Source organism: Pistacia vera, unplaced genomic scaffold (genome assembly GCF_008641045.1).
Source record: "Pistacia vera cultivar Batoury unplaced genomic scaffold, PisVer_v2 Contig292, whole genome shotgun sequence".
Taxonomy (NCBI): domain Eukaryota; kingdom Viridiplantae; phylum Streptophyta; class Magnoliopsida; order Sapindales; family Anacardiaceae; genus Pistacia; species Pistacia vera.
The window spans coordinates 1,715,669-1,740,759 of NW_022196104.1; the positions used below are offsets into that span (position 1 = coordinate 1,715,669).

Consider the following 25,091-nt stretch of genomic DNA (forward strand, 5'->3'; position numbering starts at 1 on the left):
CTATAATAATAATAATTTATACACTTCCTTTTGAAATTAATATTAAGAAAAATATTTCTTTTTGTCTTATCTCTTTAATGAAATCAGGGATGCTCAGACGGGGAATTGAATATAAGATTGTGCGTCTATGCACACTATTTTCAATTCGTCCTAATCATCTCGACTATCCACAAATTATTCCTTTTACCTTATCTCTTTTGCACCTTATAAGAAGATATCAAACACTAAATGGATTGAAATTTTCATAATAACATTTTAGAAATTGATTTTTTTTTAAATAAAATATATTTAAAATTTTTAATCAACTAGTTTTTCCTGAAAAATAATTTTACTCATAACACTTTATACAAAAAAAAAGTGGAGTATGTTACTCTAAAGTTGAAGTTTGTCACTTCTCCGCTTGTAGCGAATAACAACATTAGCTACTAAGATTAGCTTATCAGGGGTCTTGTATTCGAGTCGTAGAATTGTACCTACCATATTTGTGTATTACCTTGGTCCATTGGCTTTCCGTGGCTCTGAGGGTTATGTAGGCTTTAATGTGGGCTTGTAGGTGTGTTTCACGGCCCTAAGATTAAGCAAGCTTCAATGTGGACTTATAGGTGTTTCGTGATCCTGAGGATTAAACATGCTCATCTGGGCTTGTAGGGTGTTTCGTGATCTTGATGTTAGCAGGCTCCAATGTGAGTTTGTGGGGTGTTCCGTGATCCTGAGGATTAGGCAAGCTCTAATGTGAGCTTGTGGGGTGTTTTTTGATCCTGAGGATTAGACATGCTCCAATGTGGCTTGTAGAGTGTTTCGTGATCTTGAGGATTAGGCATGCCCCAGTGTGGGATGTAGGGTGTTCCGTGATCCTGAGGATTAAGCATGCTCTAATGTGGGCTTGTAGGGTGTTTTTGTGATCCTGATATAGACATGCTCCAAGGTGGGCTGTGTGGGTTTTGGATCCATTATTAGACATGCCCCCAATGTGGGTTTGTAGGGTGTTCCGTGATCCTAAGGATTAAGACATGTTCCAATGTAAGCTTGTAAGGTGTTCCGTGATCCTGAAGATTAAGCGCCCATGTGGGCTTGTAGAATGTTTTGTGATCCTAGATTACGTATCTTCCAATGTGGGCTTGTAGGGTGTTCTATGACCTTGGAGATTAGACAGTTTTTAATATAGGCTTAATAACCTCAAATACCTTAAAAAATAATAAAATAAAAAAGTTTGTCTTCGATTCAAGGAATTCTCCACGTGCATATGCATGTGTTTGTGATTATTTGTTCATGATTTTAAGGTTAACTCATTTCTTTGATTATCTTGTTCTAGTTTATCTCGTTATATTGTGAAAGGGTTTGTTAGATTGAAATTTGAGACAAAGCATGTAAACATAGAGTATGTACACTAAAGACTATCACATTTTGGTACTGTTATTAACTTGAAATTTTAGTATTTTCTGAAAACATTTAAATGTTTTTTTCTTAATTTAAATTTAATTTAAGCCCAGCTTTCTCTTTCTTTTCATTTTTGGCTTCTATGAGAAATTTATTAATACTCAATAAATAAAATAATGTGCCAAAAAAGCCAATTTCATGAAATCTTTAGATCAAAATTTGCAAGCATTTTTTTTCATATTTCGTTTGTTTTTTTAAGAAGATTTCCAAGAAATTTTCTAATCTAAAAATACTTTTATTTTATTATAATAAAAAAAATTACTTTAAAGTATTCCAAAGAATACACTCACACCATCCTTGTGTGTATTTTATTCCATAAAGTTGCTTTCACAAGGGCTTTGTGGCAAACAAAGCTCCAAGCTTTGAGCCCCCAAACAATTTTTTTGGGCCTAAATAAACAACCCCAATGTAAAATTTCAAGTGGGGTAGCTCACAAAACCCCATCTATCTCATAAGGTAATGTAATGTAAAAATGATTTTTTTTTTTTTTTTTTGGTATATTTTTCATACCAAATTCCCATCTCCAATTCTTGATAAGCTTCCCAAGTTCTAGGGTTGTGATTTTATAGCCAGGATGTTTCTTCTTTGTTCGACCTCTACAACAACTTTAATTCTACGAATAAAGATAAAAGTTGAACGTCAGTTTGATAACATGTATTGTCAAAGACTCCATTTTCCAATTGCTTGAGATTTTAGGGTTTTATATTCAATGCCACTCTTGATTAATTTTATTTCCATTGAATGAATAGGGATGCCAAATTTTTGCTTAACTAAATTTACATTTGTTATTCTTTACGATATGATATTTAAAATTTATAAATTAATCCAACTAAAAATTAGAAACCTAAGCTTTTCCCGAACAATTCGACCCTAGCCCATGGTTTTGACATCCTTAAATAAAACATCATCAATAATTATTGGGGCCAAATCATTACTTGGGTGGTTGAAATTGCAAAATAGAAAATGAAACCTAAGTTTACAAAGATTCATCCACATTGTGATTTGTGGGTGAGTTAACGCCTTTTTCCTCTCAAATAATGGTTTAATGACACTTTTCTACCCACAACTTTTAATACCATTTTACTATTTAAATTTATATTTCGTATTTGATTTCGATATCGTTGCACCTCATACCGCTACCATTCTCTTCCTCATCATCACTCCCTAAAACCCCTCAAACCCTACTCCATCCAACCGTACTATAATTGGCAATCGAGCAATTAATTTTACAAAGCTGCCCCTCCCAAGTCAAATTGCAATCAATCCCAACCATCAAAATCCAACCTCCACAACCAAAAACTCATCGCGCCCCATCTCTTAAAAACCCCAATAATAAACCGAGTTTGCTCTCTGTTCGCCTCCAGAATATAAATTTGATAATAAAATGATATTTTAAAAGTTTATAGATAAAAAGTGTCCTTAAACCATTATTTGGATGAGAAAAGTCGTTTACTCTTGTGGGTGGGTGAACATCCAACTCAAAGCTTGAAAGCAATTTTATCTTGGGCAACTTAGATTCACAAGTCATAATTTAGCAAATAAAATAAACAACAAAACAAAGTCTAAAATTTTAAAATTTTAAAATAAGAATGTCACTTCTAGATAGCTTGACTGACCATGAAAAAATGTAGTTATATAAGAACATGTTTTGATTGGATTTATTGATATATCTTGTAGAAAGCACATGGTACATGTACAAGTTTCTTAAAACTAGAGAAAGTATTATAATATTATTCCTATATTAATTTATACACTTCCTATGAAAAATATAAGAAAATACTTCAATAAAATACTTCCCTTTGCCTTATCTCTTTCTCTAATGGAAACACTTGATGAATGAAAACAAAAAATGTTTTTCAATGACAAGATGAAACAAGTTTTAACATGATCGAAAAAACAGACTCTCACACTGCCATCCATCCACACTAGAAAAATGAAAACAATAAAAACAACGGCGCAACGTAAAAACCACTTTCTAAAAACAGAGTGGTTTCAATTTCAATTTCAATTTCAATTTCAATTAAACACACACACACACTACTTTTTGTCTTCTTTTTTTGTGATGGACAGACATTGACATAAATATATTTGTATTTGTATTTACTTTTAAAATTTTGTGCCCAGTAATTAATAAGAAATTAACTTTACATCAATTATAGTTAAACACATTTTTAATAAGGTGGATAAGTTAATTGATATATTATTAATCAACATCAGGGGATAAATTATTAGTATTGGAGAGCTGTTAAATATTTAATATTATTAATAACGACAATTTATGAGAAATAAGTGGCTGCAATTTACGTAAATAATGCGGCTTTGTTTTCTCTTTAGCATACAACTTTGACAGCTTAAATTAATTAGTATACGAATAAGCTTATTTAAGTATATGTATATCAAAGAGTTCAACAATATGTTTCGTATAATCAACTTTGACAGCTTAATTTAATTATATTTTAATTAACTTAATTACTTGTATATTAACTAGGATAATTCATATAATTAATTAAAGAGTTTGACATTATTTGCAATACAACCCCAACGGATAGGTCTAGTAATCAAGGAGGTTTGCGTCCTTCCTCGAGTTCTAGAGTCAAATCTTGGGGTCACCTATCATAATAATATTATGGTTTATCTGGTCCTTTAGACTTATAGGGTATTCAATGGACCCTGAGACTAGTTGAGATGTCTATAAACTGGTCCAGACACCTCGGTTATGTATATATAATAATTTTTTTTTTATTTTGCAACCAAAATGTTTAGGCTAGCTTACACGCACCTTAACTAATCCTTGAAAGATACTACCTCAGCAACCCACTGAACGAAATAGAGACAACAACAGGAACAAAATAAAATAGTAAAACAAATCAAACAGTGAACAAAGAAAATAACATGCGTGATTTACCCTGGTTCACCCAATGTGGGATACGTCCAGCTGAGTCAATATTATTGCAATATGTCTCACCTCTCTCATTTATAATGAATGAATTGCTCTCATACACATAATAAGAGAAAAAAATGTTTATATACTAGGTTTAAGAGACTAAACCTAGTTTGACAAGGATTCATATTTCTAAACCCAACCCAACCCAATAAAGAATTAGTAATTTAAAAGAAATCCTACAACAAGACCCCCGAGTGCGTATCTGTTACCCATTAATGTTGAAGTAGTCGACAACTCCAACACCCACCTCCACGGCCTCCCATTTAAATTGCGGATATTCAAATGAGGAATCGAACTTGAGAATGTGCATCTATCCCAACTATCTCCAATTTGCCCTAACTATCTGGGTTTAATAAATAATTTTGTTAATACATCACGTCAAAGATACTCTTTAAACAAATAAAAAGCCAATCAAATCTTCATAGTGTGAAAACAAGAATATTGAACAATTATAATTATGTCAATTGTCTTTTTCTAATTTCTCAACTTATTATATAAGTTTCTTGTCTAAATATTCTTATCCAAAATTAAATAAATTGCAAGGAATATTTATTCTAATTAAATGGAAAACAAAATTTTCAAATATGGGTAGTGTTTATTCCTTTATACTTTGAACATATTTGGTACTAAATTACCATCTTTTGAAATGAATTTAATGATTTAGATAACATAATTAATTAACCTTATCCATCTTGTATAAATAATTAATTAATTTTCCTAATTAATCTAGGATTTAAACTCATCTTTTAGTGTAAACTTAATTAATTAGATAAACTAACTAAATTAGCAATTAATAATATTTAATAGGATATGAAAATTGAAAGCCCAATGGCTACTTCAAGTAGAAGTAATGCTTGGTTGGGTAAAAAGGTGAAGAAGAAGATAAGTTAAATTAAATACAATAATTAATCATGATTGAGATGGTAATAATAGTTTCTTTGAACCTAAACAAAATTCCAAACCAACATTAACATTATAGGCCTAGGGAGAGATTAGCCTAGACTTAATTTTTTTTTCATGTTCACATCCAGCCTGTTAATTTCAATTTCTGTAACTTTGAAGTTGACATTTTTCTAAGAAATTAATGATTATTCATTTTATTTAATATAATATAAAGTACTAAAAAGGAAAAATTATTTTGATAGTAGTTTTGGGCTTCATCATCATCATCATCATCATCATCATCCCACCCATGTTTTTGTGTAATCTTAAAATGGCTTGTGACACCACAACTTTCATGGCTCCAATTGATGACTTTGGACTATCTTGTAGGTTAGGGATTTAGGTATTTCCTTGCGTCTACACTAAGTATCAAATAAAGAGTCTTGTTATTAACTCGAGAGACACTAAGGACTGTTACCTCTTAACTTAAAACTTTTGAGTATGTTACTCTAAAGTTGAAGTTTGTCACTTCTCCGCTTGTAGCTGAATAACAAACATTTTAGCTACTAAGATTAGCTATATCTAAGGGGTCTTGTATTCGAGTCGTAGAAGATGTACCTACCATATTTGTGTAATTACCTTGGTCCATTGGCTTTCCGTGGCTCTGAGGGTTATGTAGGCTTTAATGTGGGCTTGTAGGGTGTTTCACGGCCCTAAGGATTAAGCAAGCTTCAATGTGGACTTATAGGGTGTTTCGTGATCCTGAGGATTAAACATGCTCAATCTGGGCTTGTAGGGTGTTTCGTGATCTTGATGATTAGGCATGCTCCAATGTGAGTTTGTGGGGTGTTCCGTGATCCTGAGGATTAGGCAAGCTCTAATGTGAGCTTGTGGGGTGTTTTGTGATCCTGAGGATTAGACATGCTCCAATGTGGGCTTGTAGAGTGTTTCGTGATCTTGAGGATTAGGCATGCCCCAGTGTGGGATTGTAGGGTGTTCCGTGATCCTGAGGATTAAGCATGCTCTAATGTGGGCTTGTAGGGTGTTTTGTGATCCTGATGATTAGACATGCTCCAATGTGGGCTTGTAGAGTGTTTCGTGATCTTGAGGATTAGGCATGCCCCAGTGTGGGATTGTAGGGTGTTCCGTGATCCTGAGGATTAAGCATGCTCTAATGTGGGCTTGTAGGGTGTTTTGTGATCCTGATTATTAGACATGCTCCAATGTGGGCTTGTAGAGTGTTTTGTGATCCTGATTATTAGACATGCTCCAATGTGGGTTTGTAGGGTGTTCCGTGATCCTAAGGATTAGACATGTTCCAATGTAAGCTTGTAAGGTGTTCCGTGATCCTGAAGATTAAGCATGCTCCAATGTGGGCTTGTAGAATGTTTTGTGATCCTAAGGATTACGTATTCTCCAATGTGGGCTTGTAGGGTGTTCTATGACCTTGGAGATTAGACAGGTTTTAATATAGGCTTAAATACCTCAAATACCTTAAAAAATAATAAAATAAAAAAAGTTTGTCTTCGATTCAAGGAATTCTCCACGTGCATATGCATGTGTTTGTGATTATTTGTTCATGATTTTAAGGTTAACTCATTTCTTTGATTATCTTGTTCTAGTTTATCTCGTTATATTGTGAAAAGGGTTTGTTAGATTGAAATTTGAGACAAAAGCATGTAAACTATAGAGTATGTACATCTAAAGACTTATCACATTTTGGTACTGTTATTAACTTGAAATTTTAGTATTTTCTGGAAAACATTTAAATGTTTTATTTTCTTAATTTAAATTTAATTTAAGCCCATGCTTTCTCTTTCTTTTCATTTTTGGCTTCTATGAGAAATTTATTAATACTCAATAAAATAAAATAAATGTGCCAAAAAAGCCAATTTTCATGAAATCTTTAGATCAAAATTTGCAAGCATTTTTTATTCATATTTCGTTTGTTTTTTAAGAAGAATTCCAAGAAATTTTCTAATCTAAAAAATACTTTTATTTTATTATAATAAAAAAAAATTACTTTAAAGTATTCCAAAGAATACACTCAAACACATCCTTGGTGTGTATTTTATTCCATAAAGTTGCTTTCACAATGGGCTTTGTGGCAAACAAAGCTCCAAGCTTTGAGCCCCCAAAACAATTTTTTTGGGCCTTAAATAAACAAACCCCAATGTAGAAATTTCAAGTGGGGTAGCTCACAAAACCCCATCTATCTTCATAAGGTAATGTAATGTAAAGTAAATGATTTTTTTTTTTTTTTTTTGGTATATTTTTCATACCAAATTCCCATCTCCAATTCTTGATAAGCTTCCCAAGTTCTAGGGTTGTGATTTTATAGCCAAGGATGTTCTTCTTTGTTCGACCTCTACAACAACTTTAATTCTACGAATAAAAAAGATAAAAGTTGAACGTCAGTTTGATAACATGTATTGTCAAAGACTCCATTTTCCAATTGCTTGAGATTTTAGGGTTTTATATTCAATGCCACTCTTGATTAATTTTATTTCCATTGAATGAATTAGGGATGCCAAAATTTTTGCTTAACTAAATTTACATTTGTTATTCTTTACGATATGATATTTAAAATTTATAAAATTAATCCAACTAAAAATTAAGAAACCTAAGCTTTTTCCGAACAATTCGACCCTAGCCCATGGTTTTGACATCCTTAAATGTAAAACATCATCAATAATTATTGGGGCCAAATCAATTAACTTGGGGTGGTTGAAATTGCAAAATAGAAAATGAAACCTAAGTTTACAAAGATTCATCCACATTGTGATTTGTGGGTGAGTTAACGACTTTTTTCCTCTCAAATAATGGTTTAATGACACTTTTCTACCCACAAACTTTTAAATACCATTTTACTATTTAAATTTATATTTCGTATTTGATTTCGATATCGTTGCGACCTCATACCGCTACCATTCTCTTCCTCAATCATCACTCACTAAAACCCCTCAAACCCTACTCCATCCAACCGTACTAATAATTGGCAATCGAGCAATTAAGGTTTACAAAGCTGCCCCTCCCAAGTCAAATTGCAATCAATCCCAACCATCAAAATCCAACCTTCCACAACCAAAAGACTCATCGGCCCCATCTCTTAAAAAACCCCAATAATATGAACCGAGTTTGCTCTCTGTTCGCCTCCAGAATATAAATTTGGATAATAAAATGATATTTTAAAAGTTTATAGATAAAAAAGTGTCCTTAAACCATTATTTGGATGAGAAAAAGTCGTTTACTCTTTGTGGGTGGGTGAACATCCAACTCAAAGCTTGAAAGCAATTTTATCTTGGGCAACTTAGATTCACAAGTCAATAATTTAGCAAATAAAATAAACAACAAAAATCAAAGTCTAAAATTTTAAAATTTTAAAATAAGAATGTCAACTTCTAGATAGCTTGACTGACCATGAAAAAAATGTAGTTATATAAGAACATGTTTTGATTGGATTTATTGATATATGCTTGTAGAAAGCACATGGTACATGTACAAGTTTCTTAAAACTAGAGAAAGTATTATAATATTATTCCTATATTAATTTATACACTTCCTATGAAATAAATATTAAGAAAAATACTTCAATAAAATACTTCCCTTTGCCTTATCTCTTTCTATAATAATAATAATAATAATTTATACACTTCATTTAAAGTAAATATTAAGAAAAATACTTCTTTTACCTTATCTCTTTAGTGAAATCAGGGATATTCAAAGAGAGAATCGAATTTGAGATAGTACGTCTATCCACACTATTTTCAATTCATCCTAATCATTTAGAATTTAAACTATTCTTCTTAATATTCACTAATTTGTATTATAGTGGCGACGTGACAAATGAGGTGACATCTGTCATTCTAGATGTCATGGCATGATATGTGAGAGTGGTGAAAGAGAATGATGTATGCCTAACATTATTGCTCAAACTAATTGCCATATATATAGTTAATAAAAACTAATATTAATTGCTTTAAATAAATAAAAATTGAGAATAAATGTGGTCACAACAATAATAAACGTGTATCTAGAAGCAGTATGATAAATATACAAGAAAAAATTCAATGAACATAAATTCTAATATTCCAGAAATGGAGAATACTTAATTAATTTTAACAACTTCTTCGTCCCAGTTGCATGAACCAACTACTTACTTCTTGTCGCCCTCTTACTTCTTTACTACTTGATATAAATTGCGTATGTTGTAGTTGTCAGAATTGAAAGGGCAAAAGAGACAATCAAAGAGAGCTGAAATATGTCCGAGAAATATATTTTGAGAGGGAAAGAGAGACAACTGAAATGGTTGGAGTATGCTTGAAAAATATCTTAAAAAAATTCAATTTAATTGTATTAAGTTGTTCTATTTGAATTGTGAATACACAACTTATTTATACAAAAAGTGTAATAGCTATATAATGATATAAAATAATGATACAATCTCAATAATAAAAAAAAAGAAAATTACACATTAGCATAATTACAAATGAGAATAATTCACATATTCTCATTCCATATCCAGACGATATGTAAATTAATGTCACATATTTTTTTCTCATATTTGCATGTCAACACTCCTCCATAAGTTTGTCATTTGTATAAATCATAAACTCCAAGCTTGCGTAATTGATGCAAATATTGTCAGCCATTAGATTATAGTGGATTGTTTACCGAAAGTTTGATTATGAGTTGAAGCATAACTTGAGGCTAGAGTGGGTTGATTAACAAAACAACTCAATAACCTATGATAATAGTAAGAGCTGAAAATGATTCAATATGCACCAAGAAAATTCCTAAGAAATTTCAAGTGGCTAGCTCACAAAACCCCATCTATGTTCATAAGGTAATGTAATGTAAAGTTCATATATACCAAATTCCCGTCTCCAATTCTTGATACAAGCTTTGCAAGTTCTAGGGCTGTGATTGTATTGCCAATGATGTTCTTCTTTGTTCGACATCTATAACAACTTTAATCCTACAAATAAAACAGATAAAAATTGAACATCGATTTGATAACATATAGTGTCAAAGACTCTCTTTTCCAATTACTTGAGATTTTAGGGTTTTATATTGGATGCCACTCTTGATTAATTTTTATTTCCATTGTATAAATTAGGGATGCCAAAAATTTTGCTCAACTAAATTTACATTTGTTATTCTTTACAATATGATATTTAAAATTTAATTTTTAAATCCAACTAAGTATTAAGAAACTCGAGCTTTTCCGAACAATTCGGCCTGAACCCAGGGTTTTGACATCCTTAAATGTAAACATCATCAATAATTATTGGGTCCAAATCAATTAACCTACGGGTAGATGAAATTGCAAAATTGAAAATGAAACCTAAGTTTACAAGAGTCATCCCACATTGTGATTTGTGGGTGAGTAACCATCCAACTCAAAGCTTGAAAGCAATTTTTTCTTGGGCAATTTAGATTCACAGGTCAATAATTTAGGTCAAATAAAATAAAGTATAAACAATAAAATCAAAGTCTAAATTTTTAAAATAAGAATGTCAACTTCTAGATAGCTTGACTGACCATGAAAAAAATGTAGTTATATAGGAACATGTTTTGATTGAATTTATTGATATATACCCTTCTAGAAAGCACAGGTACATGTACAAGTTTCTTAAAATTAGAGAAAATATTATAATATTATTCCTATATTAATTTATACACTTCCTGTTAAATAAGTATTCATTAAAATACTTCCTTTTGCCTCATCTCTTTCTATAATAATAATAATAATAATTTATACACTTCCTTTTGAAATAAATATTCAGAAAAATATTTCCTTTTGCCTTATCTCTTTAGTGAAATCGGGGATGTTCAGACAGGAAATTGAATCTGAGATTGTGCGTCTATACATACTATTTTCAATTTGTCCTAATCATCTCGACTACCCACAAATAATTCCTTTTGCCTTATCTCTTTTTCACCTTATAAGAAGATATCAAACACTAAATGGATTGAAATTTTCATAATGACATTTTAGAAATTGCTTTTTTTTTTTTTAAATAAAATATATTTAAAATTTTTAATTAACTAGTTTTTCCTGAAAAATAATTTTACTCATAACACTTTATAAAAAAAAAAAAACAAATTGTCACATCGTATATCGTTAACTAACACGAGTCTAAATCATATAAAAATAAATTTGTGAATTTTTAGGTTCCAACAAATAAAAAAAGACAAGACCAATGACAGCTTTTTTTTTTTTTGTTTTCCTTTTTTTTTTTGGTTCCTTCTTTAACTACTATAAGATCTGTGATTCAATCCATCAACATAAAGATTTTTTGTACCAAGTTCTATAATGATATAATTAATTCCTTAATTCGTTTATAATATGGCAAATTATTATGTACTTTCAAAGGAGAAAATCATTTATATGCTTCAATATTCAACACCCTTTGGCCATCAGTCTTTAGTCAATAGAATCCGGTGACTAGACCAAATCAAAAGATTATTTATTAACTTTAATTAGTGGGGAGTTTACTTTTTAATTATCCATTTTTATCTTAACTGATCTTTCACATTCCTTGAGTATGCTTCAAGTAATGAGTTTAAAATGGCAAATTTAGTCAACAAAACTTTAGAATTTCGTAGTAGATGCTCTTCTTTCATCCCATTTCCCCGAAGTTTAATACCACTAAGAGGAGGTTTTTTACACGGACATCCCTTAGGTTTATTAAACGAACAAGGAGACCTATAAGTTTTAGAATGCAACACATACACACTTACGGTTGAATAATGTTTTTGAAAAATAACTATAATAAGGATAGCTCAAGCAATAAGACGAGCGTTGAAATATGTGGTTAAGGTGTACAGTCTTAAGTTTTAATTCTCTTGGCTCTCAAGATTTAAGTGGGTAATTATGACAGTGGGCAGTGGGATGTTATACTAATCATCTATAAAGATTAGTCGAGATGCACGCGAGCTAGACTGGACACCCTGTTTCATAAAAAAAAAAAAAAAGTGTTAAGTGTTTCATTATGAAACATGTGGGTTTCTTTGTTATTTTACTAAACCTAAGGGGTGTCCACGAAAAACCTCCCACCAATGTAATTAACTTTTAATTATATAATTAACTTGTTTGTCTTACTTAGTATTAATGATGATTATTGGAACAATTGTCAAAGGAAAGCACTGACCAGCTTCTACCAGAATCTGATGTTTCTTCAAAGCACTTTCTGAAAAGCCAAAAGCACTTTAAGTTCTTTTCTTCGAAGTGCAGGTTATGATAACTATAGTCTATACCCAAACGTATATCTTTAAGATAATATTAAAGATGTATACAAAGATAATAAAATAAATTATATTTATTAATATAATTATCAATTAATAATATATTTGTAGGACGTACGTTAACATAATCCTTATCGATAAGGTGTTAAAGTCTAACAATGGTATCATTCTATGTGCTCGTATTATTACGTGTACAGTTATTCAACCGTAAAATAAATGATATAATATACTATTATTATGCATGCAACACATGTATTTGAATTTTAGTTTCGAAAACAATAAAAATATTTTCTGGCAACAAGTTGGTGGAGAAATTTATTGTTTTTTGTTTTTGGTTTTCAATTTTCATACTTCATTGCACACCTCATTTTGGTTTTTTGTTCAATAATTTGACATTTTCTTTCTTCATATAAATTCCCAATTTCTTCTCTTTTTTCACAACTTTGAGAAGTCGTTTACCTAACAAAATTTATTATTTTTTATTATTATTATCATTGAAACCTCGAAATTATTGAAAATTATTTAAATAAAAAATATATTTTTAGACATAAATAATTAAACAAGAACTTTAATAAATATAGGGCAAACAACAACTTCCCACCCAACGTTTGGTGTAACGGCATGCCTACCCTAAAAGTTTCAAAACGACAGTTTCCCACCCATTCATCCAGTTTTTCCGATAATTTCAATTGTAGAAAGACATAATGTTATGAGTGAAATTACTTTTAAGGTATTTGATCAAAATAGATAATTAAATCGTTTACAATATTGTTTTGAAGAGAACACCACATAAATGTTTCTCTAAGAAAAAGTTTTTATTTTTTATAATTATTCAAAAAAATATATTTTTATACTTTGTTGAACTACAAGGCACTTTCATAAAGTAACACTTATTATATAAGGTTAAGTATAATTTTAAACATGTAAATAACATTATCAGTTGACAACACAAAGACAAAAAATAAATAATTAATTAGTTATCTAGATGAAAGAAGATAAGATGGAATCAAATTACAAAACAATATTCATATTCAAAAAAAAAAAAAAAATCATAAAACACCTTGTATGATTGATTATTTCAAAATACACCCATGATTATTATAAAGCGTGATCACCGCTATGATTAAAAAAAAAAAAATCATTATTAAAAGTATTAAAAAAAACCGTTCTTTTAGGAGTATATAATGTTTTTTTATTAAAGTAATGTTAGGTCTATAACTCAATCTCACAACCCCAACATAACAGTTCGTTATTGGCCAGCTCAAAAAATGGGTATTGTCTGCTTGTATGGGTCTTGCTTGCTCATTTGCGAGTTAACCAATAACGAGCTATCACGTCAGGGATTATAAGAGAAGGTTGAATCTAGCATTATTGTTTTAATTATCGTGTATAAATTTTAAACTAATGAACACGTATGAGATTACTTAATAATAAACCCGAGTTTATTTCATCCGTTCTAAGATATCGTACTGTCTTAAACATAGCGGCGACGGAAACCCTAGGCAAGTGAGGCAATTTTATCCTATAATTTTATTTATTTTCTCTTTTATATATATAAGAAGGAAAGAAAAGAAAGGGGTTCCATCAATTAGTTTGAAAAAGACAAAATTTTTTTTTGTAGTTAGTGAGTTGGTCATGGTCTTGCATGGCTGCACAAAAAAGAGCCATTAAAATAAAAATAAAAATAAAATAAAATAAAAAACCCAAAAATGAAAATAATATTCCATTTAAACGACTAGTACTAGTTGTTGAGCTTGGCACCGCCGCACTGAGCCACCCACATGACTAGTTTGACTAATTTGAATTGAGTAAAGAGGACTATAGATTATTCTAGATCTTGAACTTGATCTTGAAAACTTATCAGTTGCCAGCTCTGCCTTTTGATATTTCATCACCACCGTCTGATTTTGGTTGCTGTAGACAGATAGAATAAAGGAAAAAATCTTGACTTTAACAAGAAGAAGATGATAATCATGACGTCAAAAGCAAGATAAAAAAGATAAAAAAGGTCATAAATGAACAAATAATAATAATAATAAAAGGGTTTTGCATGTTTAATGCATTGAGGATGGTTTTAACATTGAGAATAGTGAGATTCATGAGATTAGAAAGATAATTCATCAATTTTTGAGATTATTGAGCGTTATAATGATGTCGGGTGATAAAAAAAAGAGGGGTTTCTATCAAAATTAATACACAATAGTAAAATCAATCAAGTAGTTACGTGATTCACGTGATATACAAATTATAGTGGATTTTATAATAAACAGGATGAAATCTTATAAACAGTAAATTCAATAAAATTTAATAGTATAAGAATTGTTGAGACGGCAAATAATAACTATTTTCAAAAAAAAATTTACATCCGTCTGGATTTACCCGCAAGGTCACACAGTGAGTTGTTGTGAGATTAAAAAGATAAATTCATCCATTTGTTAGATTGTTGAGCATTATAATGATGTCAGATTGATTAAAAATTGTGTCTCAATATAAAAAAAATAAAAATAAATTGAATTATGTAATTATTGAATAAATATTTTAAATCAATTTTACACAAACGTTAAACATTCCAAGTGGTATGTTTGGTAAGTAAACTAAACTAAAACCACTCAGTTATTAGTTGGTAACGAATTAAATGCCGCAAAAAAACATTTAACTAACTAAACCACAAAAAACGTGCCCAAAAATAATTAATTTCTTCACCATTCGAACCTTCCGTCACCCTCACCCAACATATATAATATATTAGCTCCTCCACGAGTCCTACCTCTTCACTGTCGAAACCCCTTACGTCACCACTCCCTTGCCCATCACACAAGTAAAATGTATCAATCTAATCATAAGATATTGTTTTAATTAATTATTACATGGCGGAGTTTCATTTGCTTTGGTATTGGTATATCAATGAATTGGTACTTCCAATTACACCGGAGACTTTCTCTATGATCAGACATGGAAGCTGCTTAAGCTTCTCCCAGGCCCCACACACTTTCTCTTGCTCTACACGAACTCTTTCTCTCTTTCATTTAAATTCCTGATTTCTCTCATTCATTCTACTCTTCACTCACGCTTTTCATCCAAAACCTCCATGGATCTTAAATGTCGCTCTGTCCCGTCGGGATATTTTCTTCTTCTCCTCTTTCTCGTTGTGGCTCCTCCGTTTACGGCGGCGCAGACCAGTCCTGACCCGCAGACCGACCCGTATGCAAACATGCGGTTCAGTCCGTCTATGGCGATAATTATTGTGGTCCTAATTGCGGCGCTTTTCTTCATGGGGTTTTTCTCCATCTATATTCGTCATTGCTCGAATGACGCGAATGGCTCGAGCGTGCGAACGGCGACTGGTGGCCAGCGGTCCCGACGCGCTGCAGCGCGTGGGCTCGACGTGTCCGTGATCGAGACTTTCCCGACTTTCGTTTACTCTGAAGTTAAGGCGTTGAAGATTGGGAAAGGCGCGCTGGAGTGTGCTGTGTGTTTGAGTGAGTTTGAAGACGAAGAAAAGCTGCGTTTAATTCCCAAATGCGATCATGTGTTTCATCCTGAGTGTATCGATGCGTGGCTCAGTTCTCATACCACGTGTCCGGTTTGTCGAGCGAATTTGGTCCCGCAACCCGGGGAGCCAGTTCCTCAAGTTAGTGAGTTACAGTTACAAAACGAACCAGACCTCGAGGCACAAAATGACGTCGTGGATGGGGGACAGGAAGATTCGAACGGAAGCGGAGAAACACCTCTCACACAAGCGCCGGAACCCGAAGTAATAAGCGTGAACAGGATGTTGAACAGGAACCGTACACGTGGCTCGAGATCTAACAGGCCGCGTAAGTTTCCGCGGTCACATTCGACTGGGCATTCTCTATCTCTTGTGCAACCGGGCGAAGACACCGAGCGGTTTACTTTGAGACTACCAGTTGATGTGAGGAAACAGATAATGAACCGGGAACTGAATCGCGCTTATAGCTTGCTAAGTTTCCCACGGGAGAGTAGTTCGAGGAGAGGGTATCGAACCGGAGCTGGTGAAGGTAGTAGTAGAGGGAGAAACAGCCGGTGGATCGACCGGATGGACCGGTCCTTTAAATCAGACCGGTGGTTGTTTAGCAAGGCGGCACCCTTTTTCTCAAGAGCATCTTCAGTGAAGTCAACAAAAGTAGCTGCGAATGATGACAATGGAAGTACGGGTGGACCGGAGGCTTCATCGGCTCAACCGAGTCGGCCACCGGTTTAATGGTCTTTTTTTTTTTTTTCTTTTTTATAGTTGTACGACCAATTTTATGTAGATTATTGTCGATATTTTTTTTCTTTTAATATTTTTTAATTTGTAATTTGATTTGTAGGACTAGTGTATGTAAAATGAAATCACGAGAGACCAATTCCATTTGAAAAAAAATGGACTGAAAAATTAATTATAAAATCATCCCTTAGTGATTATAAATTTTACCCCAATAGTTTATGGGCAGCGAATTTTAAATTTTAGGGTTAAAGTCATCTATTCAAAGTGATAAGTTTAGACCGTCGTAAACCTTACATAAGAGTATAAAAAACTCACCGATATATATAATTAATAGTAATAAAAATTTTAAAATTTGATGGACTGTTTGAGAATTATCAATCTGAAGACGAAGACATTAATGTTTTTTCCTAAAATAATAAATATAATATTTTTCACACAAATTTCACATAGAAACTAGAATTAAATTTTCTCTAGTTAGTCGAATGGTTTAATAAAGACTTTTTGGTGCATTACTAAAAAAATCTTAAGTTTAAGTCTTTTTTCGATTGTTAATAAAGAATATTCATTGAAGTTTTTACTTGGTTTGTAGTTTCAGAATTCTGAAAGATTAATTAATATACGCATAAACTAATTCGAACACTTTCAATTATAAAGAATTAATAATTTGACCAACTCAAAACAAAGAGAACAAAAGTGTAGCAAAATCAGATTCAGTCTACCTAATTTCTCTAAACATGTATAATATAATTTCCTATATATATATAAACCCTTTAAAGGGTAGGGTTTCCTTTTAAGCTAGCTAAAGGATTTGAGTGCATCGAAAAATCCAAAATTAATTTAGTTTAGTTTGCGCTCCACGTTACTCTACTTTGAATAATAGGAAGAAATTGCTTTATTTAATTTGAATGCATCAACAGTTCAAACATTGAATATTAAGAAAACAATTGTTTCGTCATTTCATGGAAACAGCCCCTTTGTTAACAACGGCAAATTTCGTCATTTCATGGTCTATTCAACATGGGTTGGCTTGGAGTTTATTGTAATTATATATACCGCTCTTGGATTTTGGTTTATTACATACTTATCCGGAAATTTAAGATATTGGTATAATACCCCCTCATTCTAACCAAAGTTGAGGACAAATTGATAGTCTAATGATAGAATGGAAATTGCACAAATTGAAAACATGTTTCTAGACGAAAGGAAAAGAATCCTAAACCAAATTCACCTTTTCCCATTTCCTCCCGGTCGCTCTCCGATACAACTAATCACTTCTTATGGACCCTCGCCCACTTGTTGTCACAATGTGACACTCAACCCGCCTATACCGTTCTTGGATTTTGGTCTATTATTTCCTTATCCGACAATTTAAGATATTGGTATAATACCCCCTCATTCTAACCAAAGTCAAGGACAAATTGATAGTCTAATGATAGAAAGGAAATTGCACAAATTGAAAACATGTTTCTAGACGAAAGGAATAAAATCCTAAACCAAATTCACCCTTTCCCATTTCCTCCCAGTCGCTCTCCGATACAACTATTCACTTCTTATGGACCCTCGCCTCACTCATCGTCACAATGTGACACTCGACCCGCCCTCTTATGAAATCCAACAACCTAGCCTTCTTGCCGTCATTCATCACCACTCAAATATTATTATTATTATCTAGATGATTTTTTTTTTTTTTTTGTTGTTGTGGGGCAAATTTAGTGCAAAAAAATTACAGGACCTGTACAAAGGCCTTAGGGTGGAGTAAGTTATTCTCTTGGTTGGCCTGTGGTCCTTGCTTCATTTGGAAACATAAAGAATTAGGTATCATTGAATAGTTGCTTTTGCCTTTGAACTTCCACGAAAGCAATCAAACTTGAAGATGATGCACTCTACTTATATAAATACCCTATCACTTATTTAGTGCCACGAAATCCTCACCCGTCCTAATATAGAAATGTCAAATGGATCGAATCAGTTGATATGATATAAAATTATACAATTAAATATAACATGATATCAAATAATATAATGGAGTTCAATATAATAACAAAATCATTAGTTTAATATACACGAAGAAAAATATCAATTGATGTGAAGTGAAACGTGGGAAGTCTCCAACCTGACCACATTGCACTCCACATCAATCATGATGAGAATTTGATATGCAGAATCGGTAAGCGTTGTCTTACTATATACATGAAATACGTATAATTTATTGTACCAAATGTCTACCCATGCATCCAAGGGCGGATCCAGCCCATGGCCCACCCTCAAATTTTTTTTTCTTTAAAATATTAATATATATAATTTTTAGATTTTGACTCACCCTAAAAAGATTTTCTGGATCCGCCCTTGCATTCATCTAGAGCAATATATAATTTTGGAGCAAGTTTTCTTTGTGCATTGATCACATTGTAACTAACTATGGTTTGTCCTATAGTTAGTTAATTAATTCTTCCTCTCATAACAAGAAGATAAAGAGTTATAAAAATGCATAGATATGTGGGGTTTTGTGCCTAACTTAAAAGTAAGTTAAAATTGAAGCCTGCAAGAAGCAAAGTGACCTCCATCCCTCAAAATGTGCCATATTGAATGATGCCAAAAACCCTAATGTCTAGATTCAGTTTTGCTCCATGATTTTATTATTGGTACATACATACATACATACACACACCCTCTCGGTTGCTGATTTTATAGTAAAGTTTGCCCACAAACTTTTTCTTCGATATTATTTGATATCATGTCATATTTGGTCGTATTATTTGTATTTCAACCTAAAATTGCTGTTATTACCAAAATCAAAGCACGAAAACGAAAGTAGATACAATACGAAGATGCCACAAAGCAATATAAAGCTTATAACATGACATTTCATAGAAACAAGTGATTGGTTAAGGAAATGGTCCATTTCTAAATATGTACAAAGCTTTTAAATGAATAAAGGACACAATTATTGAACCCATGGCCATAATTTTGCTTCAATAATGTTTACAACTTCATAACCCAAATATTTATTTATTTATAATTTACGGCATGCTTTTAGAGTCTTTTTTACAAAATAAATTTGTCACATCTTAGTAAAAGACGTTCAGGATTCAGTTTATAAAGCTTAGATACCCATAACCAAAACCAAGTAAACACGTTTTCGGTGAAGGATGTTTGCATGAAATTTAAAAAGAAATCTACGTGAATCCTGTGAGGTTGTCATTTAGTTTCATCGGGTATATAATATTTTTTTATTTAAAATTATTTATTGGATTATTATATATATATTAATTTTTTATTTTATAAAAAGAGAAAAAAAATGTATTTTTCAGTAAATTTTTATAACACACAAAAAAAATTTAATATGTTTAAAATTCTATATGAGCATTTTTTTAATTTCCTCTTCAAGATACTATATTCTGAAAATTGGTTTTATCATGACACAGACGACGGGTCGGTCCTGATAAGAAACGCATATGATAGGTCGTTCGATTAGTATATGATGACAAACGAACTATGAATTGTTCTGACAAGTCGTTGTACTACGATTAAAGACAAACGCCATGTCGTCCACATACCAAGTGATCATCTTGCTTGAGGAAGGAATGAGGGAAGAACATTGAACAAACGAAACTTTTCTCGCAGAACAAAGATTCCCCACCAAGCAAAGCCTCAAAGCCGTCAATCCACGAACCCAAAATTGAAACTTGATGGAAAACGAAGAGCAGAACGCGCCATCAACACCACAGCAATCTTCTCAAAATAAGAAGAAGACAGTGATTACAATACCATCTTACCAAGAAGTAATAGCAAGCTCACAAATTAAATCAACGCCTCCACAAAATCTCTTCGCGCCATCCCAGTCTTTCTCTCAAGCCTTCTCTTTTATCAAAAACTCTGAATTTTATGACCCTCCACCTGTTAAACCAACTAATACCCAAAATCTGACTTCAAGGTTTGTTTGTTTGTTCTTTTGTTGTTGTTGTCGTTGTTGTTTTTTCTTTCTTTTTTTTGTTAGGTCCTTAATTGTTGTTTTTATTTTTTTTATAGTCAAGGTGGTGAAGTGAAGGGGGTGGTTTCTTCAAGTTCTTCTTCACAGCCGAATCTGGTTTCTTCAAGTTCTTCTTCAAATCCTAATCAGAATCGAAATGCCATTCTAGTTAGTCACAGGCAGGTGAGAGCTGTTTCTAATTTTTTATTTGAAAAAAAAAAAATCGATTCTTTTGGTAGTTTGCTGTGTTTATTGAGCTTTTTGAGAGAAACCAAGCTAAGAAAAGGAAACTTTTGTGTAGTAATTTAGCATACTATGAGTGGTTCAATTACAATATTTGATGAATTGGAGGAGCTTAATGTTATAAATGTTGTTGAATGAATGTTTGCATCTTTGTCAAATTTGTGTAAAATCTCTTTCGTTCTTGTTTAATATTTCTTGTGAGCTTGTTAAGAGTACGGTTAGTGCTTGTTTTTAGTTGGTATTCATGAATTAGCCTGAATATTGAATTTTCCTCCCGTTTGCAGAAGGGAAATCCCTTACTAAAATATATCAGAAATGTGAGATGGGCTTTTGCAGATGTTGTTTGTGACTACTTGATCGGGCAGAATTCATGTGCTTTTTATCTAAGGTTTGAAGTTCTGCACACTCTGTCATCTATTTCATTTGTCTTGTTTCTATTAGTACTATTAAACAGTTAAAAGTACTGGCAAAGTTAGTTGTGAATGTATATAATCGTGATGGTCAATAGAGATACATAGTCATTTGAAGTTGTAATTTGGTTTATATATATGAAGGTGCTGTGTGAAATTGAGAATTATAATGTCTACCTCAGTTTAAAAAAATTTCTGTTTCATAGTTTCCTCTTTAAGAATTTTGTAATATAATGAATGAATGCCTTAGAAATGACTTGATTAGCAATTACACTTGCAATGCACTTAAATCATGTCTGTTGCCTTTGGTTTGTATGCCTTGGAAATGACTTGTTGGCATTTATGCATGCAATGCACTTAAATCATGTTGCTTTTAGTTTGTGTTCGTGGAACAGCTTTGGGACTATTTCATCCACAGGCTTTTGTGTTGAATAGAATAACTTATCAATATTTGTATCAGATGCATTTTAAAATGAGATGAGCTCTTGTGAATCAAACCTCAATGTATTGATTCTTTGATGCAGTCTTCGATATCATCTGCTGCATCCAGATTACCTGTATTACCGTATAAGGGAATTACAGAAAAGCTTCAAGCTTCGCGTTGTTCTCTGCCATGTTGATGTGGTAAGTGTCCCTTCAAGGAGTGATAATCTTTCATGTCTTCTTAAGGATTCAATTTGACTTAATATTGTAAATGAAATTTGGATAACATGAAGACAGCTAAGTTTGGATTTTTTTACATCAATAAAATAAAGGATGTGATTACTCATTTTTCTTTTTTGTTTCAGGAGGATGTAGTTAAGCCTTTACTGGAAGTTACTAAAACTGCTCTACTACATGATTGTACCCTGTTATGTGCTTGGAGGTAGATTATCCATTTTTTTACTCGCAAATAAGCGTATAGGCTAAATAAGTTGTTTGTTTAGTAATGAGTCTGAGACTGCTCCCCTAGTTTGTTGGATAATTCATGTATGTATGAAAATCTTATAAGATTGTGTATATATTTCCTAAGCCTTCTGTTCAACAAATAAGTGGCTGTTGTTTCTTCACATTTCAGGTCCTGTTGTTATTAACTCTTTAAGAATCTGGAGTCTTTATGCAAGTGACTCAGTTGTGATCGAAGTTATGAAAGTTGTTTATTAAAATTTGAACGACCTGAATATGGTTCTCTTTTGACGAACTTCTTTTATATTTTTTGGTTGTAGCTTGGAAGAATGTGGTCGCTACTTGGAGACTATCAAAGTCTATGAAAACAAATCGGCTGACCTTATTCAAGGTCAAATGGATGCAGACTATTTATCACGGGTATGTTCCTTTTTTAGTTCTCCCGTCTCATGATAAATTTTTATATTTTACACTGGCTGAGGAATCTTTTGAAGTGATTAAACTGATCCTATGCTTCTTTTGATGTAGCTGACCCATGCCCTCACAACTGTTCGACATGTTAACAAGACTGATGTGGTTACCTTAGGGTCAACATTTGGGGTATGCTTGTGTGATTTGTTCAGATTTATTTACCTATCAAAGTATGGTAGTTGATTTGTTACTCCAAAACTCATTGACATTGTTTTGCAGTCTCTTTCACATATCATGGATGCATCCATGGAAGACTTAGCTCGTTGTCCTGGCATAGGAGAGCGCAAGGTATTATTTTTCTCCAAGATGAGACATGACATATGATGGGATTTCATTATTTTTTTGTGCATGTACCTATTTTGCATGATGCCATCTAGATGGTTGCTTAGAAAACTATTACCCTTTAAATGGTGTCTTCTTTATTTTATGTTTTTAACTACTAATAACCTACCTGGTCAATTTTTTTAATGAATCAGGTTAAACGTTTGTATGACACTTTTCATGAACCATTCAAGCGCGTAGTTTCCAGTCAACCTGCTATTCCAGAATCCACTTTTCAAAAATATGCTGAACCTCGCTCATTGAGTGAAGTGACAGAAGTGGAAAAAGACACAGAAGATGCAAGCAAACGTAGGAAGAAAGAACCCGAAAAGACTGTTAAATCAGCTCTATCTGCCGCTTTTGCCAAATATGCTGATAAAATTGGCAAAAAGAACAATAGATCACCTGCAAACAAGGAAGGGGAAACAAGTGCTGCCAAATCAGGGTCTGAAAATAAGAATGACAATGAAGAAACTGCTAGTTGATATTTCTACTTCCCCCAAAATAATTCACACTAACAGAAAAAATGAGCGCCTGATGAAATGGAAACGCTTCAGAAGATGTTATTGTTTCCTTGGATGGAAGGAAGGAAGGAAGACATATTGGTGGTGCATACTGGACGGGGTTATCTTTTCCTCCCCTTTTACGGTGATGTTTAACATGGAGAATCTTGAAATCTTGTGAACCCGGTAAGATTTTGTAGGGCTTAGAAATTATGCAGGCCAAAATGTAATCTATAGGTATGTATTATTGTATATATAAAAGAACTAAAATCTTTGGAAATTGATTAATTTTAACATCCCATTTTCTGAAGCTACAAAACTGGACTCTTGAGATAGTTTTCTCTTATCTTAGTGCGCTGTCAAATGATTCTTAGCAAATTTGGATTTGAGTTGGTATAGACTATGAAAACTCTTCTCCTTATGTTTTGGATGATCTTGTAGAGCCTTTTTTACATCTGTCTGGAGATAGTATTTTAGCATCCTTGATTGATCTTGAGATTTCCCGAATCATGTTAGTCACAACTTACTGCCCCTAGCCATTGTTTTAAAACTTGGCCCGGCCTGGCCGATTGAACCGGTTTAACCGGGACCTGGGGCCTTCACTGGGTTGGGTTACAAAATTTTCTATTAATTGAAAACCCTATAAATTAAGACATCAATCTGTGAACAATTGAAGGTTGTAATGTTAGGGCTTTCGAAGAGGAATTGCTGGTGAGTACAATGGTGGCAATGTGTCGATTTCCAGTGAGTGAATTGATTGGAAATCGTAAAATAATGTCGTCAGAAAAAGCCTGCCGTCATCGGCGATTGGGGAGGCGAACGGGGGAAGGGTGAGATAGGTTTTGGTCAAGAGACTAAGGGGAGTGTTTTCGTGGTAATGAGAGTGTTATTGTCATCGAAAACAAGCCATATTTGACGAGTCCAACGGTGGTGTTTGGGATATTTTTATAAGATTTTAAACCTATAAGCACTTAATGAATTTTTAAGAGTATTTTTCATAGATTTCAAACTTTTGGATATTGGTTAAGTTAAACCGGCCAACCCGGGACCCAGCCACTTTGCTGCGTTTCACTCCGGATTGGGTTTTAAAACATTGCCCTCAGCATGAAAATTGACCACCTTTATATGAAGTCAATTATTTCTAGAAAAGCTCATTATATGATTCATCTCAAATATTGAACACAAATGAAAGTGATGGCCAACTACCACCTTAAAGCTTGTTGTAAAAACCCTAACAATATCCCAAAAAAATGTCATGTTATCGGAGATAATGTTACCCTTCATCTTTACCATTAAATTATAGTCCACTCAACCCTTCAATTATACGGGGTAAAGTTACCCCAGAAGTAGATGAATCTCATTATGACTTTCAGGCTTTAGCTAACGTAAGGAATAGTAACCCAACTTAATTTTCATGTGAGTACATTATGTTATCTTCTCATGATGTCTCACTTGTTTACCTTATATTCAACTTCTCTGCAATAGCATGTGGGATCAAACATTCTTTCCCTAAATATTTAAGACTTTTCCCAAGTAGTTAAGTGTA

At 32.6% G+C, this 25,091-nt stretch overlaps 2 protein-coding genes across 2 annotated transcripts; both read left to right on the forward strand.

Moving 5' to 3' along the window:
- The first annotated feature begins 15,458 nt into the window (after positions 1-15,458).
- On the forward strand, positions 15,459-16,833 carry LOC116134900 (E3 ubiquitin-protein ligase ATL6-like). Its single transcript, XM_031420588.1, has one exon. The coding sequence runs from the start codon at positions 15,603-15,605 to the stop codon at positions 16,734-16,736; it is 1,134 nt and encodes a 377-aa protein (XP_031276448.1). The 5' UTR covers positions 15,459-15,602; the 3' UTR covers positions 16,737-16,833.
- Positions 16,834-20,294: 3,461 nt separating this feature from the next.
- Positions 20,295-23,914, forward strand: LOC116134882 (DNA excision repair protein ERCC-1). Its single transcript, XM_031420563.1, has 9 exons — positions 20,295-20,676; positions 20,772-20,895; positions 21,240-21,343; positions 21,890-21,989; positions 22,154-22,230; positions 22,571-22,670; positions 22,779-22,850; positions 22,941-23,009; positions 23,198-23,914. The coding sequence occupies exons 1-9, from the start codon at positions 20,432-20,434 to the stop codon at positions 23,525-23,527; spliced, it is 1,221 nt and encodes a 406-aa protein (XP_031276423.1). The 5' UTR covers positions 20,295-20,431; the 3' UTR covers positions 23,528-23,914.
- The last annotated feature ends 1,177 nt before the right edge of the window (positions 23,915-25,091 follow it).